This window comes from Urocitellus parryii, chromosome 1, assembly GCF_045843805.1.
Source record: "Urocitellus parryii isolate mUroPar1 chromosome 1, mUroPar1.hap1, whole genome shotgun sequence".
Lineage (NCBI taxonomy): Eukaryota > Metazoa > Chordata > Mammalia > Rodentia > Sciuridae > Urocitellus > Urocitellus parryii.
In genome coordinates, this window is record NC_135531.1 from 280,865,893 (window position 1) to 280,888,388 (window position 22,496).

Consider the following 22,496-nt stretch of genomic DNA (forward strand, 5'->3'; position numbering starts at 1 on the left):
AGCTGGAGACACGGTTTTCCTTAGCACCGTGTTGCAGGCAGAGTGCCTCTCTTAGCTCGTGCGATGCTCCCCTTTCTAAGAAAAAAGCCATGTTTTTATTTCCTATAAAGCAAACGTGAAATTGTAGCTCAGTTTCATGAAGTTTTGAAATATTCATATTTTGCAGAAAAAAAAAGAAATTTATGCTGAAATCCTCACTGCTGCCTTCAGCTTTTGTTTTAGTCGGGCTCTAAAAAGATTGGTGAAGGGATTTTTTAAAACATAACCAGCGAAGATCGATTAACTGAGTAGAATTCATCTAGAAAGTGGCAACCATTAACATTTTACGTATAAAATGTTCTTATTTTATGATCAAGAACATAGTAGGAAAAGTTCCCAAATAGACCAGAAATGAGGAAAAAGCCCTCGCTTGCTAGCAGGCCCTAGAAGGCCCTCCTCGGGCCTTTTCCCAGCGCCGTAAGCGGAGACAGTCCCACGCTGTAGGTCTCTAATTTTTACTTTGTGCTGTGGAGCATGCGGTGGGCGTGATGCCAGAGGCGTGGCAGAGTGCAGTTAATTAGAAAAGACCACGTACACAGATCCAGAGTCCACCTGGGCCGCTAGGGGCTAAGACACTAGACGACAGAGATGCTGGCTCAGCGTAAAAACAAAGGTTTTCTCTTCTGTGTGGAAACGCACCGTGTGAGGGGCTCACTCGGCCTCTGCTGTGGTGACCTGGGTTTTGTCCATCTACGGAACAGCTGCACATGCCGGCAAACTCAGCTACGCCTTCTCGTGAGTTTGCCAAAGCATCAGTTTAAAAAGTGCCCCTTTCTCCATGGATCCCTGCCCTGCCCTCGACCTGGCTGCTGCGTCCCTGTACGCCTAACGGGATGGGTGAGTGTACATGGACTGCTGCGGCAGCGAAGGTCGTTCAAGGTGCCCTTGCCATTCCCCTGGCATCCCATGTTCCGCCTGGGGTGGTCTTGAGGACACCACCTTCTTGTCCTGCCGTCTAGCAGGACCACTGTTGGGATCACCACCAGGGCGGAGGCAGGGAGGACTTTACAACTCTCTTATCCCTTCTCCTGGGAAGCTCCTCTTCCCCACCCACCAAGTCCAAATCTGGGGACCACAGGGAAGGCCGTGTGAGAAGAGCCTTCTGAAACACCTCGGGGTTGGCGGAGGGCTGGCTGGCTCTGAGGCCCCCACCACCCCAGCTCTCCTGCTTGCTCACCTTACCATCTCTCTCCCCGTCTGCTATGGAAAGCCATGTCTGGGACGTTTCCCTAGAGCTGCCGCGTGATTCTGGCCACAATAAAGACAGCACTGCGTTTCTCCAGGTTTCTTCTGCTCCGTCTGCCCTTCCCTAGGTCCCCCCGTGGCCCCCGGGGGTATGATGTGTGCCTTAAACCCTCATCTCTCTTTCTCCTGCTGCTTCCAGTACCCTGGTGGACGGGAGACTGACTTTGCCCCTGGCCACCTCCCCCGGCCCTGTCTCTGCAGCCCTCCTGCGGTGACCGCTTTCCAAGGCTGAGCAGGAATCTGCCCCTTGGTCTCCCTCCCTCCAGCCACCTCCTCCATGCCGTGCCTACCTGGTCCCTGCTGTCCCTTCACTCCTTCTTCCTTCGAGAATGCTCCCCTCGCTCTGTAGAGAGGCACACTCAAGAGTTTCCCCATCTTCCTAAGTGACCGCGGATCCATCAGGCTCCACCAGCGTCCACTCTGCTCTCAGGTCATCTCCAGAGACTCTGAAGTCCGTGTGGGTGACCCCACTGAGCCCCAGTCTCTCAGCCTCCTCTCCCTAGTGGGCTTGTCTACGCGTCTCTGCATGTGTGGCCACACTGTGCGCATCACCTGAAACCCCACCAGTCCCACTGTCTGCCCCAGAAGTCCCCTCTCTACAGGTGGCATCTCCTGTTGACAGGTGGCTCTCCGCACTCCTGCTGGCTGCTCCTGCTCTCCAGGACGCCATGCCGGCTGTTGCAGGAGCTCACAAGCCATCCCTGCACTTCCTCCCCTAGAGAGTGTGCTCCCCTCCTCTCTGCCTTTCCCTCTCTGCCAGCTCCAAACCTGGGAACCCTTTGATTCTGAGAGGGCCGGCAGCATCTGCAGCAAGTCAGGCACCCCGCCGAGGGGTCCATGCTAACGGGGTCCACACGGAGGGTCCCTCAGCCGGCAATTCTGACGGCAACTCGGCCACACTTCAGGTCCGCAGCTGTTTCCTGAGCCTCGTGTGGGCCCGTCTCAGCCCTGAGCCCTCCCAGCCCAAGCCCAGGGCCACCCTCTGCACCCTCTCCTTCATGGGGGTGATCCACGACAGCCCTGCTGGCACTCACTGCCACTTCAGAATGTTAGGACACAGCCCCTCCTCTCCCCTGCCCTCCATGTGGAGCTGCGTGTCTCCCTCCTTCCCTGCTAACCCCGTCTGCTCCACCCAGAACGCTCAGCTCTCGCCTGTCAAAGGGCCACATGGACTCTGGACTCTGCTCTAACGCAGGGCGTCCCTCCACCCTGCTGTCCCCACTGCGGACACCTAGTCCCACGCACTCATCAGGGCTGCTGTGTTACCTTCTGGAATTTCACTTATCGAATTCCTTCTTCAGGGCACTTAGCACTGGAAGGATAGTTAATGGGCTCGACAACCTGATGGCAATGAGCTCTGCCACGTCACTGTGAATAGCACAGCAAGGTGATATCCATGCATTATGGATTCTTCCAGGATGGCCAATGAGGGCCATTCGAACCAAAGAGCCTCTCTGGGCCTGGCCACAGGTACGGCACGGTGGACACAGACACCCTCCAGGCAGGGCCAGAGCCGAGGCTGCCCCGGCTGGACTTCCCCAGCATGCCCCCTGCCCTTTAGGACTCAATTTCTTCCAAACAGATTCCTACTCCATCCCATCTAGGGTTCTTCCCACTCGGATTCTATCAGTTCTCTGAAATGGATCCAGAAAAGGGGCAGAACAGAGGAGCTCTCTGCTCTCCACTGGACCAGAAGGTGGACGTTCTTTCCCTCTCTGTTCATGCCCCTCCTGGCACGGAGCTACCTCTGGGGACACAGGTCCCTGGGCCCAGAGCAGTTTTGGGGGTGCTATTCACCAGATGCTTTTCTAAGGAAGCTGAGGTCTCTTTTGTGATCTATTGGAATTCGGCTTTTAGCTAAAATATCAGCTGTTTCAAAAACAAAAGCCTCCTCTGGATGTGGCCAAGTGCCGTGTTTGAGAAAGCGGCTCCAGAAGGTACGCAAACCTTTGTTTTTAAGCCCATGAACAGTCATCTCTCCTACTCCCCACCGTCTCTTAGCCAGGGCGTTGCTTTAAGGCCAGCGGTTGCCAAGCTCAGCTGCAAAGGACAGCAGGACAGGAGCAGCTTGGCGATGTTGCCGTTACCTGTGACGTCTTTAAAGGTTTCCGTGTCCCCAGCCCTTTCTGGACGCACGGATGAATGCACACAGGCCACTAAGTTTCCTACTATGTCATGAAGTGAGGTCAAGTTCTCTAGGTTGAAAACATGCATATTGACTGGTTCACTTGCTATTTCTTTTAACGCTCCTTCATCTGCATCCTCAACTCCAATTGCAAACACGTTTACGTCAGCAGACTTAAGTTCCGCTGAGGGGAGAACAAGGCCGTCCTCTGAGCGTCCATTGGTCACCACTACAATAACCTGGGGGACTCCGTCACCAGCCCGGCTTCCAGCAGCCTCAGAGAGGTGGTTTTGAATTACGTATTCTAATCCTTTTCCAGTCTGATTGCTTCCCCCAGAATAAGACATGTTGGAAATGTGGGAAAGCACTTCTTGTTTAGTGCGGTATGTGTTTAACAGGAACTCGGTATGAGGGTTTCCGTTGAACTGGACCAGAGCAAAATGGAAATCATTCTCTCCCACAGCTAAAGATTCTATAACATCATATAGAAACTCTCGAACAAGTTGGAAATGTTCCTTTCCAATGCTCCAAGAGGAATCCACTAGAAATATTATATCAGCAGCAGCACCATTTTTGACATCTTTAAAAAAAGACATTGGTTTAGATTTTTCTACTGTTCAAGCAATTAAATCACTTCCTATCAGTCCCAAAACTTCCTAAACAATCCAGCTGATGCTATGCTGTTACTGCAGGACTCACACTTGATGCCATTTGGGCAGGTGGACTTACCTGGGGAGCAGGGCCCCAGCTCCATGGAATCAACAGCTGTGGTGCCCGGTCACAGCCCAAGTTCCACACTGAGTGACCACATTCAGGGCCAGCAGCTTGCTCCAGAGTGGGAGAAACCTCCTAGGTGTCTTTGAACTCAAGCACGAGCTTCGCCACAGTTGGACCCCCAAGACCCTCTTGACTAGACCAAAGGGACCTCTTACCATGGTGACCAGCTGTGGCCTTATAGGCTCATTCTTCCTCCGTCTGGGGCATAAAATTGGGCCTTGACAAGGAGGTGATGTGACTACTACATTGTTTTACCTGAACTGACCCCGAATGTTGTGGTTAATTTGCAAAAAATAAACAAGTACATCTTTTTTAAGTAGCAAAGCACTGTGTAAATGTAGAGAGGGAAAAGGCTCCTTTTTCTCAGATTTCTGAGCAGGGAGAAAGCTTCTCTAACTAGTTACTGTGTAAAAGGCTTCACAGACACAGAAGGGCACTGATCTTGTTCACAGGGGGATCTGGCTCTTCCTCGAGGGTAGGGACTCGGGGCAGCAGGCCGTCCGTGGCCCAGAGACAGGCCCACACACCAGGCAGGCTCCTGGACTCTGCTGACCTGGGACTGATCAGAGGCCCCAGCCCACTCCCTTCCCATGGAGGGGGCACTCACCTGCCCATGTAGAGCAGCCTGGCCCCGGGGGAGAGCCCCGTCAGAGACCTGCTCTCCAGGCAAAGGAGAGGGACCCAGTCCGTGCCTCACAACTGGCAATGCAAGACGCTTTTCTCACTTTTCTAAAACTCTAAAGCAAACTCTGAATCAGATCTCTAGGATGGACCTTATAAGAAAATGGCTCTAGGAAACAGATGTGTAAAGATCCCGTGATGCTAGAGGGAAATTCCCTCTGTGCCCAGGGATACCGGGAGGGCTCTGCCTCTCCCCCAGGGAGAGCCTCTCCCCCTCAGTGTCTGTCCCCTCCCTGCCTATGTGCTCAGGGACCCTCCAGGGGCAAGCTCACGGGAAGCTCCCCCGGAAGTGGGACTTCTGAGACGCCAACTTCCGCTCACGCTCAGGAAGAGCAGGCCTCTTTCGAGCCACCTCCACGGTATCAAACTCAAGTTTTAGGAAACAGGCCTAAGCTCTATATGGAGCTTGTGATGGCTGAGATCTAAAATCCGAACAGGATACTCCTTTTATAAAGTGAAGGGCACTTCTGCACCTTACCTGCTTGTTGCTGTTGGGCATAGGTCATGGAAAAGCCTGAGAGAAAGAGGCAAAGGATGGCCACTACGGGCAAATGCCGATGCTTCCTCATTGTGGATTTGTCTAAGCACCAAGTCTGAACCTAAAAGAGAAAATAGGGCAGAAGAGAATGGTTGAGTTTTCTAATTCTCATGCTTAAAAATTCCTCAAAATATGGTACTTTTTAGGTCCTTTTAGACATCCCAGGGGGGCTTTGTATCTGATCCATTTTTTTTTAAAACCAGCAAAGAATAGACAGATGATAAATAGGTAGGTAGGTGAGTAGATGGCTGGATGGACGGATGGATGGACAAAAACAGATACACAGTCATGCACCTCATGGCTCAGGGACATACAGCTGCAGACACACACAGGGAGGGACCAGAGCTGGATGCTTTACCATCTCTGTCTTGGAAGCCTTAAGAGAGGAGGGAGGCAGGGAGGGCAGTGCGTGTTGAGGTGGCCAGATGGAGCTCTGTCCCAGGAGACCTCATGCCTTTTGCAGACGGGTCATGGTTCCCCTTGGAATGAGCTGCTGACTTCCTGGCTGGACGTTCTTACAGAGTGTGAGGAGCACGGCCCCATTTTCTGATGGACGCTGACAGTGGTTTCACCACAAGCTGAAAGCATCCTCTTTATACTCATTAATAACAAATGAACCAAGATTGTTCCCACTGTGAAAAGCAGTTTTATTTAAACATATGAATGGGCGTCTTTGAACCTAATGATGACATGGTTTTGACTGTGTTAAGAAGTATGCCTTCCTCCTCCCAAACCGAGGCAGGCAGAATTTGGAAAGAGCATATTCCTGAGCAAATGGTGGGAAGAAAAGGCTCCTACCTGGTCAGGAGCACAGGTACTCGCAGAAAGGTGGCAGGGTGTAACAGCCAGCTTCTGCTTATAAATTATGTATAAAGGAGTCACTGAGGAAAGCTGCAGCTCATGGAGAGAAGGGGCTTTGTCCAAGTCAGAGCGTGAGCAAGGCCCAGCATGGCCCGGGATGATTTCAAACCTTGCCCTCTCCCTGAGGCTATCCAACACTTGCCCCGCTGGACGCCAACAGCAACCTCACAGTGGAACAAGCCAGGGAGGTTCAATAACCAGGCTGCAGAGCCAGACCCGAGGGCCAGCTGCTTGCCACAGTCTCCTACACCGCGCACCAGCTGGTGGCTGCTCTGTGACTCCCAGGCAGCGACGTTCAGGATCATGTGGCCTCGGGAGCCATGTCATCAGAACCCCCTGCCAACATCCTCCCTGCCTACCTCAAGGCCTCGCCTTGGTGCCCTCGCCCTCCTCTCCCCGTCCAGAGAACATCCAGGGGGCCGAGAACTTCCTCGAGACCCCTCCAGAGGGCTGCCCTGCTCTTTCTGCCAAGGCTCAAATGCCCCGGCCAGGTCAGCACGTCTCTTCTCCTCCTCTCAGCTCAGGGCTCTGGTGTCTCCTGTCTAGGCTCAGCTACAACAGGACCTGTGCTCAGAGGCCCCAGGGCCTGGCCTCACACTTGGCTGTGTCTGACTTGAAATTCCTAAGAACTTTCAGAGGAGACCCTCCTTCCCACTGGGCACTGGTCCCAGAAGCTGTGAAGCTGATCCTGCCTGCAGCCTGCATGACAGAGACTTCTTGCCCAGACTGGTCAGGGCTTCCCTGGTCAGGAGTTGAGGTGACAGTGCTGAGGGAGAAGGGCATTGGCAACACCCACAGTCTGGAATGTCATCAAGCCACTGTTTTTAATGTTATCAAAGTCGTTCAGCTACCACATGCCAACTTGTCCTCATTGACCTCATTATCTTTGCCTGATCCTTCTATGTAGATGCCTACCCCATGCTTACAGTGAAGAACTGGGGTTCAGAGCCTAAATGACCAAAGTCACACAACTAACGAGCCACCTGGTAAATGGCATCTGAAGATTAATGAGATGGAGATAAGAAAAAAATGGTTCTTTTTTTCTCCATGGCAACTCCATGATTACATGACAGCTGTCAATCTAGTTTAATAGCCTCCATTTTGGTTTTTAGGATTCAGATAAGGAGCCAATGGTATGGGGAAGACAGGTGCCTGGAATCAGATAAATCTGGACGTTGGATCTACCACACTCTTCCTTGGAAAGGTCACTTAATTGCTCTAAGCTTCCGTCTTCCATCTGTAACTCGGGAACGAGGCTAACACTTCTCCTGTGAGGAGTATACAGCCACCTGCTTACTAAATGCCTGATGCAGAAGAGTAGTAAGAACCATTCTCTTCCAAGGCAGGTGCTTTCAGCATTTCCAAAAGGAGATGCCATGGAACCTCAGTCCATGAAATGTTCTAGGGGGAAAGGCAGGGGGTCCATAGCAACAGAGTTTGGACCACCCTGGGTCCCAAGCCTGCCGGAAACAATACACTGAACACACAGCAGCTCTGAGAAGTGAGAGACAACATAAAGAAACCCACACTCACTAAACTCAGAATTGACCAAACACGTGCTTTAAAACATCTTTTTCAACAGTAATTGTTCACATCCCAGGCAACCGGGTGCACAGCTTGGGAGCAGTGGTCTCTTCATGACTGAGTGTGGTCTTTCTGAGTCCTTGCTTCTGTGAAGCACCAGCTGAAGTCCTCCACATCCGCCCAGGCATCTACTGCACCTGGGCCATGCTGGTTTCTTGGACTCCATTAACTGCAAGTGTGGACCCATGTCCCTTGATGGCAGAGCTCACCACCTCCCAGTAACCAAGCCAGGGGGCTGGAATCTGAAGATGGCCATAGTTTCTCCAAAGAGTCCCAGGGGAGAAGCCAGAGCCAATCTCATCATCAGCATCATGCATCCATTAAAACTCTCATTGCTGAGCACTTTTTGCTCATACTGGGCACACTGATACTGCAAATGATATGAGGTAGATCATAGTTACATAAGAAGTTCCATTTGGTTGAAGAAACTGAAATGCATTTACTCTAAGGAGATTGGATTACCATCACAATTTATATTTCATTGTTACAGTATGAAGGTTTAAAGAAGGTCTTGTAGTGAATTACAATATATAAAGACACTCAGCATCAATGTGAATGCTGATGCTGAATTCTTTCTCTCTGGTTTGCAAATACCTGTTGGATTTTCAATTGCAACTTTTAAAATTGTGGTATCCCCAAATCCCAAATGCCTGCATCCTGGTTTCACATCCCCATCTGGAAGATGCTGTGACTCTTCCTGAGCAGGCTGAGAGATGAGAGTAAATCAGGCCTGGGAACTGGCTGGCACAGCATTCCCACTGTTGAGAAGTTGTAAGATGAGCAAGACTCAACGGTAACTGGAAGAAGTGAGGACAGAAATGCACCCACAAGATGGGTAACCTAGAAAAATGAAATCATTTCGAGAAATACACTCTCCATCAAACTGAATCATGAAAAACTTGTTTAACAATCTGAACAGACTTATAACTATGGTGGAGTTTGAATCAGTTATCAAAAGCCTCCTACAAAGAAAAGCTCAAGAGCAGAAGGCTTCACTGGAGAATTCAACCAAACGTTTAAAGAAATATTAACACCAACCCTCTCAAACTCCTCCAAAAAAATTAAAGAGGAGTGAAGACTTCCAAACTTATTTTATGAAGCCAGCATTACCTTGAAAACAAAATTAAGCAAAGATACTACAAGAAAAGAAAATTACAGACCCATATCCCTAAAAGAATATTGATGAAAAATTCTCAAATACTAGCAAACCAAATTCAAGGATGTGTTAGAAGGATTATATATCATAACAAAGTAAGCTGTACTCCAGGAATGCAAGGATGGTTCAACACATAAAAAGCAAGATGATACATCACATTGATAGAATTAAGGGCGTAAATCACATGATCATCTCAATGCAGAAATGCATTTGACAAAATTGAGCAACCTTTAATAATTTAACAAAACCCTCAACAAAATAAAAGGAAATTGCATCAGCATGATAAAGCCCATGTAGGGAAAACCCACAGCTAGCATCATACCCAATGGTGAAAAGCTGGAGTCTTTCTAAAATCAGGAAAGAGGCAATTATACCCTTTCTCACAACTTCTATTAACATAATATGAAAAGTCCTGCTCTGGACAAGAAAATAAAATTAAATGCATCCAAATTGGAAAGGAAGAAGTAAAATTATCTCTGTTCACAGGTGACATGACCTTATATGCAGAAAACCCTAAAGATTGCAAAAACACGTGCACACACAGATTGAGAGAGAGACAGAGGGAGACAGAGAGAGAGAGATTTATAACTATTAATAGAATGCAGCAAAGTTGCTGAATATAAAGCCAATTCACAAAAATCATTTGCATTTCTATACACTAACAACGAAATATACAAAAAGAAAATAAACAATCCCATTTATGACAGCATCAAAAGGAATAAAATACATAGAAATCAATTTAACCAAGGAGGCAAAAGATTGTATCCTGAAACCCACAAAACAATGCTGATAGAAATTTAAAAACATATAAATAAATGGCATCCCCATGTTCAGTCACAATGATGTAGAAATGTCCATAAAATCCCAAGCAAAGTCAAAGGTAATCAGACTCAGCATGATCCCTAGCAAAGTGTCAAAGGAACTTTTCAGAAACAGTAAAAAATACTAAAATGGGAATTTCAAAGGATCCCAAATAGCCAATGCAATAATGAGAGAGAAGCAAAAACGGAGACTCACACTTCCTGATTTCAAAACATACTACAGAGCTCAAGGGATCTAAATAATATGACACTGGAATAAAGACCAATGGAACAGAACAGAAGCCCAGAAACAGAAACTCCCACAAAGGGTCAAAGGGTCTTTGATGGAGCACCAAGGCGATGCAGGAGAAAGGGACAGTCTCTTCAACCAACAGGGCCATATCCCTAAAAGAATATTGATGAAAAATGAGGAGCGAGTGTCCACACCCACAAGAGTGAAGCTGGACTCTTGCCTCCCACCACACACAAAAGTAAACTCAAAATGGATGAAAGGCCCAAATGAGACTATACTACTCCTAGAAGGACACACGGGGGTGTCTTCATGACACTGGGTTGGCCACCAGTTCTTGGACATAATACCAAAAGCAGTTCAACAAAGCAGAAAATGGAAAGTGGGACTATATCAAACTGAAAATCTTCTTCCCAGTAAAGAATCAACAGACTGAAAACACAATTTAGAGCGGGAGGGAAAATATCTGCAAGCCATATATCTACTAAGGGCTTAATATCCAGAATATATAAAGAACTCAACAACAACAGGAATAACAATTAGAGTTTGTAAATGGGTATGCAGATGGATAACCAGTGTATGAAAAGATGTTCCACACATCAGTCATCAGGAAAGGCAGATCAAAGCCACATGGAGATATTACTCCCATTAAGATGGCCACCATCAAAAGAAGAAAACATAAAATATATCTCCATGACGGGGAGAAGCCGGAAGTCTGGAGTAGTCGGCAAGAATGCAACATGGTGAGGCTGCTATGCAAAATGTAGGCAAGTTCCTTAAAAACTAAGAATATGGTCCAGCCATTTCCACTTATAAGTATTACCCAAAGGAACTGAATCTCAAAGAGCAGCTTGCACATGCGTGTCCACCGTGGTGTTATTTGTAATATCCAAGAGGTAGAAATGACCTAACTGCCCGTCAACAGATGGACAGAGTATGGTGAGTGCACAATGGACACACCCGGCCTTGGGGATATCCTGTCATAGGCTAGAACACAGGAGAAACTTGAGGACATTGTGCTAATCCATCAGTCACAAAAGTCATACACTGCGTGGTCCCTCATAAGAGTATTGAGACGTAGCCAGACTCCTAGGGGCAGAAGGCATGGTGGCTGCCCAGGTCTGGGGCAAAGGAGCTGCCACTCTGCACATAGAACTATCTTGCAAAATCAGAAAGCCCAGAGATCTGTGGTCCATGCAGCTAATTCTACTGTACTGTACGCTGAAAAGCAGTGAAATGGCAGATTTTATGCTGTGTGCTTTTACAATGAAAGGAGTAAATGAAAAGATAAGGCCCAGGAAACCACCTGCCAGTTTTCAAAAGCCTGGTAAGTATGGACCCTAACATGCAGCCACCAAGTTAGCAGGAATGAGGGATGGGAGCTTAGTTTTTAGTTTAAGAACTAAAAGGAGAAAACAGGATTCGGATTCCACTTTTGTTCTTGCTCTAAATAACCCTGGGGGAGGGAGAGGAGAGGCCTGATCAAGGCTTGAGCCTTAGGAAGGGGAGACTCAGACCCGCTGCCAGGGCCGTGCCTGCCCTGACCAGCACCCCTGAGCTAGGGAACAGCTCCAGCCAAGCCCAAGCATCTACTTCCTCCCACCACAGGTCCCTGGGGCCTGTGACCCTAGTGGTCAAGAGTGCCATTTCCCCACACAGTTACTGAAGCCAAAGGTAGCGAGTCTCGTGTCCTCGTCTGGCCATCTAGAAATGGCAGGTGGATGGGTGACTGGTGGATGACCATGTGGCTTGCCATGAGCAAGGCAGGAGTCTGGGGTCCAGATGGGTTGCTACCAGGATGGCAGGGAGGTTTAGGGAGGGCCAAGCCCCTTAGGGAGGCTGCCACCCAGGGACAGGGGCAAAGCAGGCACAGAGGAATCCTGAAGCTCAGCCACGGACTTGCCATTGACCCCTCCTGAGTGCAGTCAGGCCCCCCAGGGAAGAGCGTGTGGAGGGTGCAGGCCTGGGCCCCACCTGCCAGAGTTGGTGGGACGGAGAATGAACCATAAACAGCGAATGAATTCCAAGACACGCTGCGACTCTGGGTTTCCCAGGAGAGGCAACCCCTGGGGTGAAACCACCCTTCCCTGTGCTGCAACTCGGGAACTGGAAAGCAAGATCTCAGCATCTCAGCAGCCGAAATAGAGCCCCTTCAAGGCACCCTCCTCTTGGAACCGAATCGGTGATGAGAAGGGAAAGCTGTCCAACGAGCTCAGAAGCAGTCACCCACAGAGCATGCTTCTTCCTGCAGTTAGTGACAGCAGTGAGTGGTGATAAGGGGAAAGCTCGGCCTAACCCTTGGCTTGAAACGGTCAAGGCCTGTGAGGCACAGATGCGTAGGACACAGAGGAGCAGCGGCCCCACCTCCGGAGGTCCAGCCATCCTGAGTTCCAGTGATGTCCCAGCCACAGTGGGCCCAAGGCACTCCCCACACACAGCACAGAGCCCACTGCATGGCTGGCTGACTTCTCCCTCCACCACCAATGACCATGCCCACAGCCCGTCTGTGCCCCTTCACTCTGGACACCCTTCATACCCACGCTCTGGCCTGGGAACCTCTGGACCTTTCCCTCAGGCTCTGCCGCTCTCCCCACACTCTGTTAGACACCATTCCTGAGAGTTTTCTTCAAAAACCCAAAGAAAGTAGAATGCCTGTGCTTTTAGTGAGCCCTCAGTTAATGAATGATATACACTTTTAAATAACATAAAAGCACACTGCACTCTGTGCTAGTCTTGATTCTTCCTGTTAAAACTGATCATCAGGCCGGGTGCCATGGCTCATGCCTGTAATCCCAGCAATTTGAGAGGCTGAGACAGGAGGATGGCAAATTCAAAGTCAGCCTCAGCAACTTAGAGAGACTCTGTCTCAAAATAAAACGTAAAAAGGGCTGGGGATGTGGTTCAGTGGTTAAGTGCACCAGGTTCAATCCCCAATACCCACCCCCACAAAAAAAAAATGATCATCAGATTTTCTTTTAGAAACAGGGCCTCGCTAAGTTGCTGAAGCTGTCTTTGATGATCAGACTTTTGATCATGAATAAGCATCTTGCTGAGATCTTTCCAGGAATGTAGTCTATTCTTTCCAAAATTACTTGTGACATTGTAATTGGTCTAGACCAATGTTTTAATATAGTACCCACAGATTCAAAGCATCTGTGACTCTCCCACAATTGTGTACAAAACTGTTATCTGTGAATGAGGGGTTTCCTGGGCTTAGGATCCATGTTATTTGTGACTCTAAAAGGCAACTATGCTACTATCTGCCCACCTACCCCAAAGTTTAAGCATCATAGCTTCAGTTAAAAATTTTAAGGCAAGGATCTAGGGGTGTAGCTCAGTGGTAGAATATGGGCTTAGCATACCTAAGGCCCCGGGTTCAGGCCCCAGCACCAAAAAGAAAGCAAAGAAAAATAGAAAAATAAAATAAAATTTAGAATTCTGAAGATTTTAATGCAAATCTTTTGGGAGATCCTGTTCAATTATTTTAAAATATTTCACCCATGCAGGAGATGCAAGATTTTAAGTAGCATTTTTGTTCAAGAATTAGGACACAAGAATATTATAGGGTTTTATTACAAAGCACTGTGCTATATAATAATCCATGTGGGAGAAAACAGAACATGAGGTCGGGGTGACCATGCTGGGCCTGGGCCATCACCCTGACTCTAGGCAACCACCCTGGGTCTAGGGCGACCACACTGGGCCTGGGCGACCACCCTGGCCCTGGGCCATCACCCTGGACCTGGGTGCAGGACGGGAGCACAGCACAGCCTCTGCAGGCAGTGTGGACAGCATGCGGGTGAAGCATGCACAGAGCAGTTTCCACTCCTGGGTTTTTAGCCCTCCCTGTACCTCACGTGCTGAATCCACCAGTTCTGTCATATGTTAGACATGCGTGGCTCTGTACAGACTCTCCTAGTCTTCAATGAAGCTCAATAAAATCAACAGGTAACAGGATGAGATCTGTAAAATCCTGCTAAGCCACGACCTACTTCAACTGTTGTCTAAGGAGAGTGAATTTCACATGGGTCTGTATTCATGTGTGAAGATGCTTCTTGCCCCAGGTTGATCTCTAGAAGAGTAGCCAGCTCCCTGAGCCAAGGGCTTCCCACTGGACCCAAAGCAATGAAACGAATACTCAGCACACAGGAATCGTTGTTCTGGAATCCTCCCAGGTACTGGGAGAAAGCAGGGGAGGGTAAGGAGGACAGGGTGCAGCAGCTCCAGCTGAGAAGCAGGTCCAAGGCCCCTGTGGCTCTGAGTCATCGGCCCACTGATGACCAAGCCACTTGGTCTGCTGATGCTGAGCTCCCAGGTGGGAGAAACGCCCACCACCGTCTGCGCAGCCCCCCGAGCGGTTCCTGGGCTCTCGCCCAGCTGAGGCATATTTGTCAATGCTTTTGTTTGCAATTAAATCTATTCTATTGTTTATCATGTCCTGGAACCTCCGTTTTTAAAACCAAATTTCCTGGCAACAAATGGTGGAGAATTTTTTCCTTTAGATTAGTAAAAGATGTCAAAAACCACCCTCCCAATGATCACTCAGCTCACCCATTTAATAAAGGGGAATGACTCAGCCATCCCCCCTCCTTCCCCTTCCCATGTCCTTCCCCCATTGCCCCCAGGAAGGACAGAGAACATACCACACAGTCTGGGCTTCTGTCCCCAAGGGAGGTTCCGTGCCTCCCCCCAAGACCCAGTTGTAAAACCAGATGAGGCAAAATGATTCAGAGCCCAGACAGAAGCAGAACCTGAACCCAGAGCTGCACTTCCACAGCCCAAGCGAAGAAGCCAGGAAACCCACAGGCTCCCGGGGTCTCCAGGGGAAAGAGACTTCTTGGTGGTGGCGAATGTCTGAGCTCTTCTTACAGAGATGGAGGAGGGGGAGGAGACCTTGTCCCCAGGCAGCAGATTCAGGAAGAGAAGCTCATGACGAGCCGTCTTCCCAGTGGGCGCCCTGACTCCTTCATCTTCATCCTGCCTCGTTCTCAGAAAGACTCAGGGCAGCTCTGTCCACTTAGTTGCTATCCACTGGAACGTGAAAGCCATCTCTTGTTATGAAGGTCACCCTTAGCCCTGAAATCACATTCAATCATATTCCAAAGACTTTCCCGGGCCATTCTGCAATTCTGTGAAATTAGTTTTCATTAAGCCTACTCAAAAGCTTGTCATTTTCCCCGTCTGGAAATCTTTTTAAAGAAGGAGACCCACACATGCACATGAGGAAATAATTTTAAAACAAAGGCTTAAATGCATCCAGAGCTCCCATTCTGAAGACTTTTATTTGGTTTCCTCCCAGCAGTGATTTTTAAAACCAGGCTGTCCAACTCTCTAGACGTAGGGTTAACTCCTGCCTGCCCTGTGTACATGGGGGCCACAGAAACAAAGACCACACCAGACACACACCCCCACTGCACATGAGAACTCGGGTTTCGTTCATTGGGACGCCCAGAACCTTCGTCTTTGCCACATGCCTTTCTCTACTGTGGGAAGGCAATCCCCTGGTTCTCTCTCTTTCCCATTCTCTCTTGCCTGAGTCCCAACAAGGACATAGGAGAACATCTTTGAGTTCTCCCAGAGCAGGGAGGAGAAGGATGGAATTTAACACGGCTTGCCCTTTGACAGACCTTTGGGAAATCCTCGAAAGCAAGTGATGTGGAAGGACTTGAGGAAAACCTCTCCAAAGAAACTCGTCAGAAGCTGGTTTTCTACCTTCTATTTTACAGCTAGGATCTTGCATTTCTCTCCTATGGAATCACTCTAGGGGGAAAAAAAAGAAAAGAAACAGACTCCAACTCTGAGTGCATGTCCTGTGACAGCAAAACTTGAAAGTTCTTCTGATCATGCAGGGTGGTCTCACCACCCTGTCCCTACTGGCATTCTTGTTAAACACTGAGTAGCTGACTCCAGACCTTCCACTCTTTCTGGTAAAATCCCATACAGTGATACGTGAAGCAACTCAGTGTCACCACAGAGCCACGCAGAAAGAGGAGGCTCCCCTGGCAATGAGTGTCTCCAAGGGGGAGATGGCTGTGCCTTGACACAGGTCCTACACAGTGAGTGTCCTTCTCTCTACAGAGGCAGCCCAAGAGGCTTCAGATTAATTGCCCAGATATTCAAAAATTTGCCTAAAAACACTTTCCCAGCACCCAAGATAATGACCATGAAACAGAAAGCCCATGGCTGCTTTGCTTGAGAAGCTAGACACCAGCCGATGTCGAAAGCATTCTGCATTTTTAAATACGTAGCAGCCACACAAGACTCTCTCTCCATTTATCCTGCTATCCATAACCACGAGGCAGACCTCAATCCATAAGAGAGAGCACCAGCCATTCAAAAGCAACTGCACGAACACCCATTGCCTTCCCACCTGGACACCCCCGGCTGTGGATTCAGATTGGCACTTTCCTACTGACCCCCACCTCTGCCTTTCTTGACCAAGAACTTAGGGGGCAGTGGCATCTTGGAAACCATGGTGTTTTGTTATAAATTACTAAAGCAAAGTGGCTAAAAGTCTCCCGCATCATATGAAAAAGTTACATTTTTGTTCTCTGATTCATAATCAAGTGCAAAAGAGAAAATTCGTCTCTAAAATAGAGACCTTGCAAAATTCTACTTCCTTATTGTCTCGGCAGGTAACAGCCCGTTGATCTCTCCCAGCCTGACTTTCATGTGTCCGTTAAGCCTCATCACTGGATCGGGCAGAGGGCCTGAGCTTTCTACCTTCCTTCTGTAGCCAGGGGCTCAGGCCCTGGGGTGTTCTGCCCAGCTCACCACCAGCACCACCCCCCACCTGGTGCCTGCTCAGGGCCATCTGTGGGTTCAGCTAAGCTGGCTGCAGCTCTGGGGATGCTGGACTGCTGAATCAACTAATGAACATTCCAGAAGTAAAAAACTGGTTTCCTGGAATGGTTTCCCTTGAGCACTGAGTCATCTCCAGCTGCTGTTCAAGTTTAATTCTGAAGTTAAACTGACCCATGGGTCTTCTGTCCAGCGGCCAATTCCTGATACACCGGGCCGACGGCAATCGGTTGTGTGGCACGCACCAGCGGATCTCACAGAAGTACTTCCCATTGAAGTTTCCCTGCCCTTCCCAATTCTCCAGCGTTTCTCTGTATTCCATGCATCGGAAACTTCAGGAGAACCTCGGATTACACTCTGCTAAACGCAGCCAGACCCCTACAAGACTATTTGCTTGTGGGAGAGGGTTTGGCAGAACTTTTTGTATTTGTTTCAATTTTTTCTTTTTTCTTTCCATATTTTTTTAAACAACAGTTACTCCTCTGCTCAATCAATTTAAAAGATGTTGCTCCAAAGAAAAAGCTAGTAAGTGCAAAGAGTACCTTTCTCCACCGGATACTCAAAAACATACTCTTAATCAGGGTACCAGCTCCAGATATCTGCTCGTGGGGCAACGTCAGACAGCACAGAACACTCAGGAAATGCTAGGTTTGCTTCTGCTACTTACTGGGTCTGAGACCAGCCATGTACCTCCCTGAGCCCCAAGTTCTCGCCTGGAGTGTAAACGTAAGGAGGAAACACCCACCAAGATCATCATTTTCAGTATTTCAAATAACCAAGCAGAAATCAAGCAACCTGAGGAGCAAGGGCTACGTCTCAGTCACTTTTCCCCCTCCCCTGATCTTGAAGCTAGTGCCCTAAGAGCCGATGGATCTTATTAAGCCAAATAACTATGAGAACACACAGACCAACGCGAGGCACGTTGCTTTGCTCCAAGCTGGAATTCTGTACCTCGGGTTCCTAAAGCAGTTAACTCAGGCTAAAGTCTTAAGTCTGAGTTTCAGTGATACATCTTTGAATTAGCAAAGACTTTAAATGGGAACATTCATAATTACAGCTTGTGTGACTTTCTTAAAAATGTTAAAACTCGTTGCCCATTTGGAGAAAATGGCAAAAGGCAGGAAAGGAATTCTTTAGGAATTACAAGATTGGCTAATTTAAATATCTCTTTCAGTGTTAAACTTTGTAATAGCTCTACCTGGGAACAGCGTCTGTCATGAATATGAAAATACACTTTGGTTCCCAAGCACCTGCATTCACTTAAACTTCTGTAATGAGATACGAAGTGAAATGCTTCCTTCAAAAGCTCTCCTTTGCTCAATGCTCTCGTAGCACAGTGGCTTCTGAGCACAGAGCACCTCCTTCCAAGACCATTTCATCGAAATACATTCACACATGTGCATAGATGAAAAATAAAATTCTAAACTTATGTCCACCTCAGATAGTATGAACAGTCACATTGATAACAGTAATAACATATTGAAACAGGTTCTATGCCTTTCCTAAACTTGCCCACAGCTCTGCAGGGGTGTGAATCAACTGACTCCCTGCACAACCCCACCCTAAGAAACGCCATATGCCAGCAGATTTTTCTGGCCTGTAGAGGAGTGCACCGCCCTCTAGAGGAAAGATATCAAACTACACCTTCAGGCCCTGCTGTCCCTGTGCCTACTCAAAACTTCATCTTCTCCCGAGAACAGACTGTGAGACCAGAATGTTTTGCAAATCACATTTAAAAAAAGAAAACAACATAATGAATTCCTCTTTACAAAATTTTTGTCCCCACTCAGAATAAGCAATTCATTACTATAGGCTCGAAGGGGCAAGCACGTCTTGTATTTAAAGTGTAGATTTATCTCTTAGGATTTTTACAGTGGAAAGAGGAAAACTTCATCTACAAACCAGGGAATAGAAATAACCTTCCTTTAGTGTACAGCTGTCCAAATTGATGGAAACCTTGTGAGGCTCCCTTGCTTTAAAATTTGAATATTTTAGGGCTTTGATTTCCTTAGCTAATAATAGAATTTCTAAATGTCAGGTCACTCCCCAAATCGTCAACTATTTGTGCCACAGCGGTGTGTTTTTACTGCCTGCTTTCCGCAGACAGGACACTGTGTAAAGTTCGCTCCCCCGAAGGTCAGTACGGGAAAGCCCGCCTGGGACACAATGTCCCATTCAGACAGGGACACCACCTGCCATTCTTCCCCAGGAGACACCACATTCCAGCTTCTTCTACAAAGAAGTGACAACTAATTGTCGAGTAAAATGATTACGGAAGTTGTTAGTATGCCTGCAAGAAAGTCTCACACAGCAGAATCCATGACTTGCTGGAGCAATTTAAATCGTAAATGTGGAATTTCACAACAAAACTGGGGGGGGGGGGGGCACAGTCCACTATTACAGCTGCACTTCACCCCGTGACTCAACGCTCAGAAGCGACAAGGAAACGAGCCAAGGCCCCGTGGCAAAAGCCCTCCACCGGCTTCCAGAGATGAAGGAAATCTCATTTCAATCTGGCTCTAAGCTCCACAACCAGAACCAAGATCAAGATGATTTGTCTGAACCGAAATCAACGATCACTAGGCAAAAGAGCAGAGGACCTGCTTTACCATCAGTGATCATTAAGTTCTAACATCAGAACTAAAAAAGGCACAGAGCATAAGTCAGGGAGATGCACGGGAATGAAGCAAAATGTAGAAGTAAGGCCAGCTCCCACTCAGGTACTTGCCTCCTCTCCAAAGTATCATGAAGACTCCAGGCGGGTGCTGGCCCCTGGCTCCTCACTACGGCATGCCCTGCCCCCGCCCGAAGGTGTCTTGGCCACACCCTCCAATTCCCAGAGAGGAAAAATCCCTGAGAGCCACCGACAGCACCCAGGCAGGCGTGGTGTCCCCCCCAGCTCTCCTCCCCACCCAAAGGCCACTCAGTGGCTGCTCACTGTCATGAGTGAGGAAGAGAGAAAGACACACAGCCACAAGACGCCTTGTCTAAACAAAGTCTCTCTTCTGTGAAAGAAGCGCCGCACCTGGAGCCCCACGCCTTCACCCCCTCCCAGAACGGAGCAAACTCAGGCCTCAAGGCCTCCACACCTAGAGATGGCCTGAAGGAGGACCGGCCAGGGTGGTCCAGGCAGGGCCACCACCCCTCTGCCGTCCACTGCACTTCTCTTAGCCTGCAGACCCTGAGGGAGCCCAAACCAGTGTCCCTGCTGCTTCTGATCGAACGTGACAGGAGGAATTCCCATGGGGACCAGTCAGGCAGCGCCTTCCAAATCTCGACACACACCAGGTGGGGACCCGTGCGCTGGGCTTTCTGGGTGAGCCGTGCCCTCGGGGCCCACGAGCCACCCAGCATCCAGGAGCCTCTGCCTCCTCTTCTCTGAAGCCAGCGAGCGGTGCCCCAGAGGCTTCCAGCCTCGGATCTCTCCGTTACCTTCCGCCCGGCAGAGAACTTGGAAGGTCTGATCACACCAGCAACAGCCCACCAACCCGTTTTCAAGACCACTGTGTTTGGGAGCAATAGAACTTTGATTTCAAAGCTGTTTCTGTTCAGCTTTTTGCAGCATTAAGAATAGGTCCTCTGGAAGTTGGAGACTGTCCATCCACATGTGCCCTGAGCCCCCTTAAGGCTCTGAGTCCCTGTGGTTCTCATCACTGTCACCGTGGTTAGGGAGGGAGGCTGGCTGGTGTGGGGTGCAGGTACTCCCCCAGACTCAGCACTTTGTTCCTGGGGTCCAGGCCAGCCTGTGAATCTGCCCCCAAGCTTGCTGATTTTTCAGAGTGAAATTCTGGTTTTCCTTTGACCACACCCCAACACTCCCCAGGGCCCTCTCTGTGACCCCACCCCTGCCTCCGTTGAAGTGGGTTTTCTACCATAGTAGGCTTGAACTGGGTCCCCAGACAGGCTGGCCACCATCAGTGGATAGTTGCCATCCTCAATGAAAGAGGGTCACCCCACCCGGCATCTTCCCACCCAGGGAATAGCCCTGGGGCCTCCCAGCTTGGCCCTGGCCTCGCAATCTGGACAACACAGGCGGCCTCAGCCCCAGGAGCCCTGCCTTATCCACTCCAAATTCCTTCTCCTCCTCTGACCCCAGCAGCCCCTCAAGCAACCCCAGAGGACAAAATCTCCAACAGGGACTTCAGACTCCTAAAAAGATGAATCCCTGATCGTGGCTGAGGAACTGTGGACTGGCTCTGAGCCTAGGCATCAGGGTCACCCCAATCTTGTAAAGATCCTTTGCATGGTGGCCCAGAGCAGAAGGTCCGCTGGGCACACCCTGACCTGGTGTCCTCCTCAGAGAGCCAGAGAAAATACCCCGATGGGTCTGCTCAACAGGTAGCTCTGGATCCCCAGCAAGACACTTCTGCAAACAAAGCAGATTCCAGCTGGGCTTGAAGGAGGAGTCACTCCAAATCAACCATGAGCCGAAGCCCTCTGTGAGGGACAAGCAGGGTGCGTGGACAGCTGCAGACACCCAGCTGGAAAGGAAACCGTGTTCTCCCAGGCAACCCACGACCTTCACCACGTTAGGAAAACCCAGTGGCCACAGTGAAAAAGAGAGATCTTCGGAATCTTCCAGAGACCTGACACACGTATGGAACACGGGTGAGCAGAGTGAGTGTCAGCCACGGACTACCGAGAAGCAGCCACCTCCTGCTTACAAAGCCTTCTCCCTCTTGCCCGTGGACGCAGGGAAATCGCACTTACCCTGAGCAAACCTGGCCACACGTCCCTGCGCTTCCCGAGTCAGTTCTGTCTGGCCAGATGCATAGTCCACGCTCTCCTGCCTCTTCCCGGCCTTTCTCCACCCGAGGGGGGGTCCGGGAGCAGAGGAGGCCGCTTCTCCTGGCGGTGCCTGTGGAGGCTGAGCCTGGAGAGCTGAACGGCCTTTGGTAGAAGACTGAGCTCCACACTGGACGGGGTCCAGGGGTACAGTCAGGCTTCCTCAGCTCCTCCTCCTCCTCCTCCTCCTTCCTCCAGACCCCTCCTCTCCCCCTCCTCACTGCAGAACTGACCCAACTGTAAATGAAAACCAGACTCCAGGCTCTGTTGCTTCTGGCCTCTCTTGCGAGCTGACGTCACCTTCTGAACGCGCTCGCCTGACAAGCGTTTAGTTGGACTCCTGCAAACCCCAGCTCTTAAAAAAAAAGAAAAATGACCACTTCTACCCATCACCTTTTGGGCCCAGCCCCTGGTGGCAAAAAGAATGAATTTTGGAATTTTTTCGTAGGTCTCCATGGTTTTCCTGCCATGTTTTCCAACACCATCTGAAAGGAAAACAGGAAATGCAACCCCCCACCCTCACCACACCCTCCTGTTTCTTCTTGAAGTTTCTGAATTGAGACTTCTCCTAATAATCTCCCCTTTCAAATATAAAAACTGGCGACTAAAACGGCCTCAGTTTTCTGCTGACCAAAGCTCTGTTTGCCAAAAAAGGAAACTACATTTTTAAAAAAAGCTGTGAGCTGGGTCTCACTTGGGCACACATCAGGGAAACGCAGCTCTTGAAGGACAACTGGAGTTCCTGCAAAGCTTGCTACCTTTCAAACCACAGTAATAGATGTCGGCAGCCCTTTCAAATACTGGTGATTAAGTGGGAAAACCATAGGAACCAACATTCTCCTAGCTAGCACATC

General features: G+C 49.2%; 1 protein-coding gene across 1 annotated transcript in view; it reads right to left on the reverse strand.

Moving 5' to 3' along the window:
* Col6a3 (collagen type VI alpha 3 chain) overlaps positions 1-21,750 on the reverse strand; it is a 78,332-nt gene extending 56,582 nt beyond the window's left edge. Inside the window, exons 1-3 of the mRNA XM_026395966.2 lie at positions 21,568-21,750; positions 5,346-5,466; positions 3,372-3,989 (exon numbers count right to left, since the gene is read on the reverse strand). Coding sequence (XP_026251751.2) covers positions 3,372-3,989; positions 5,346-5,436 — 709 coding nt within the window. The 5' untranslated portion in view covers positions 5,437-5,466; positions 21,568-21,750. The remainder of the gene's footprint in view (positions 1-3,371; positions 3,990-5,345; positions 5,467-21,567) is intronic.
* Positions 21,751-22,496: the final 746 nt, after the last annotated feature.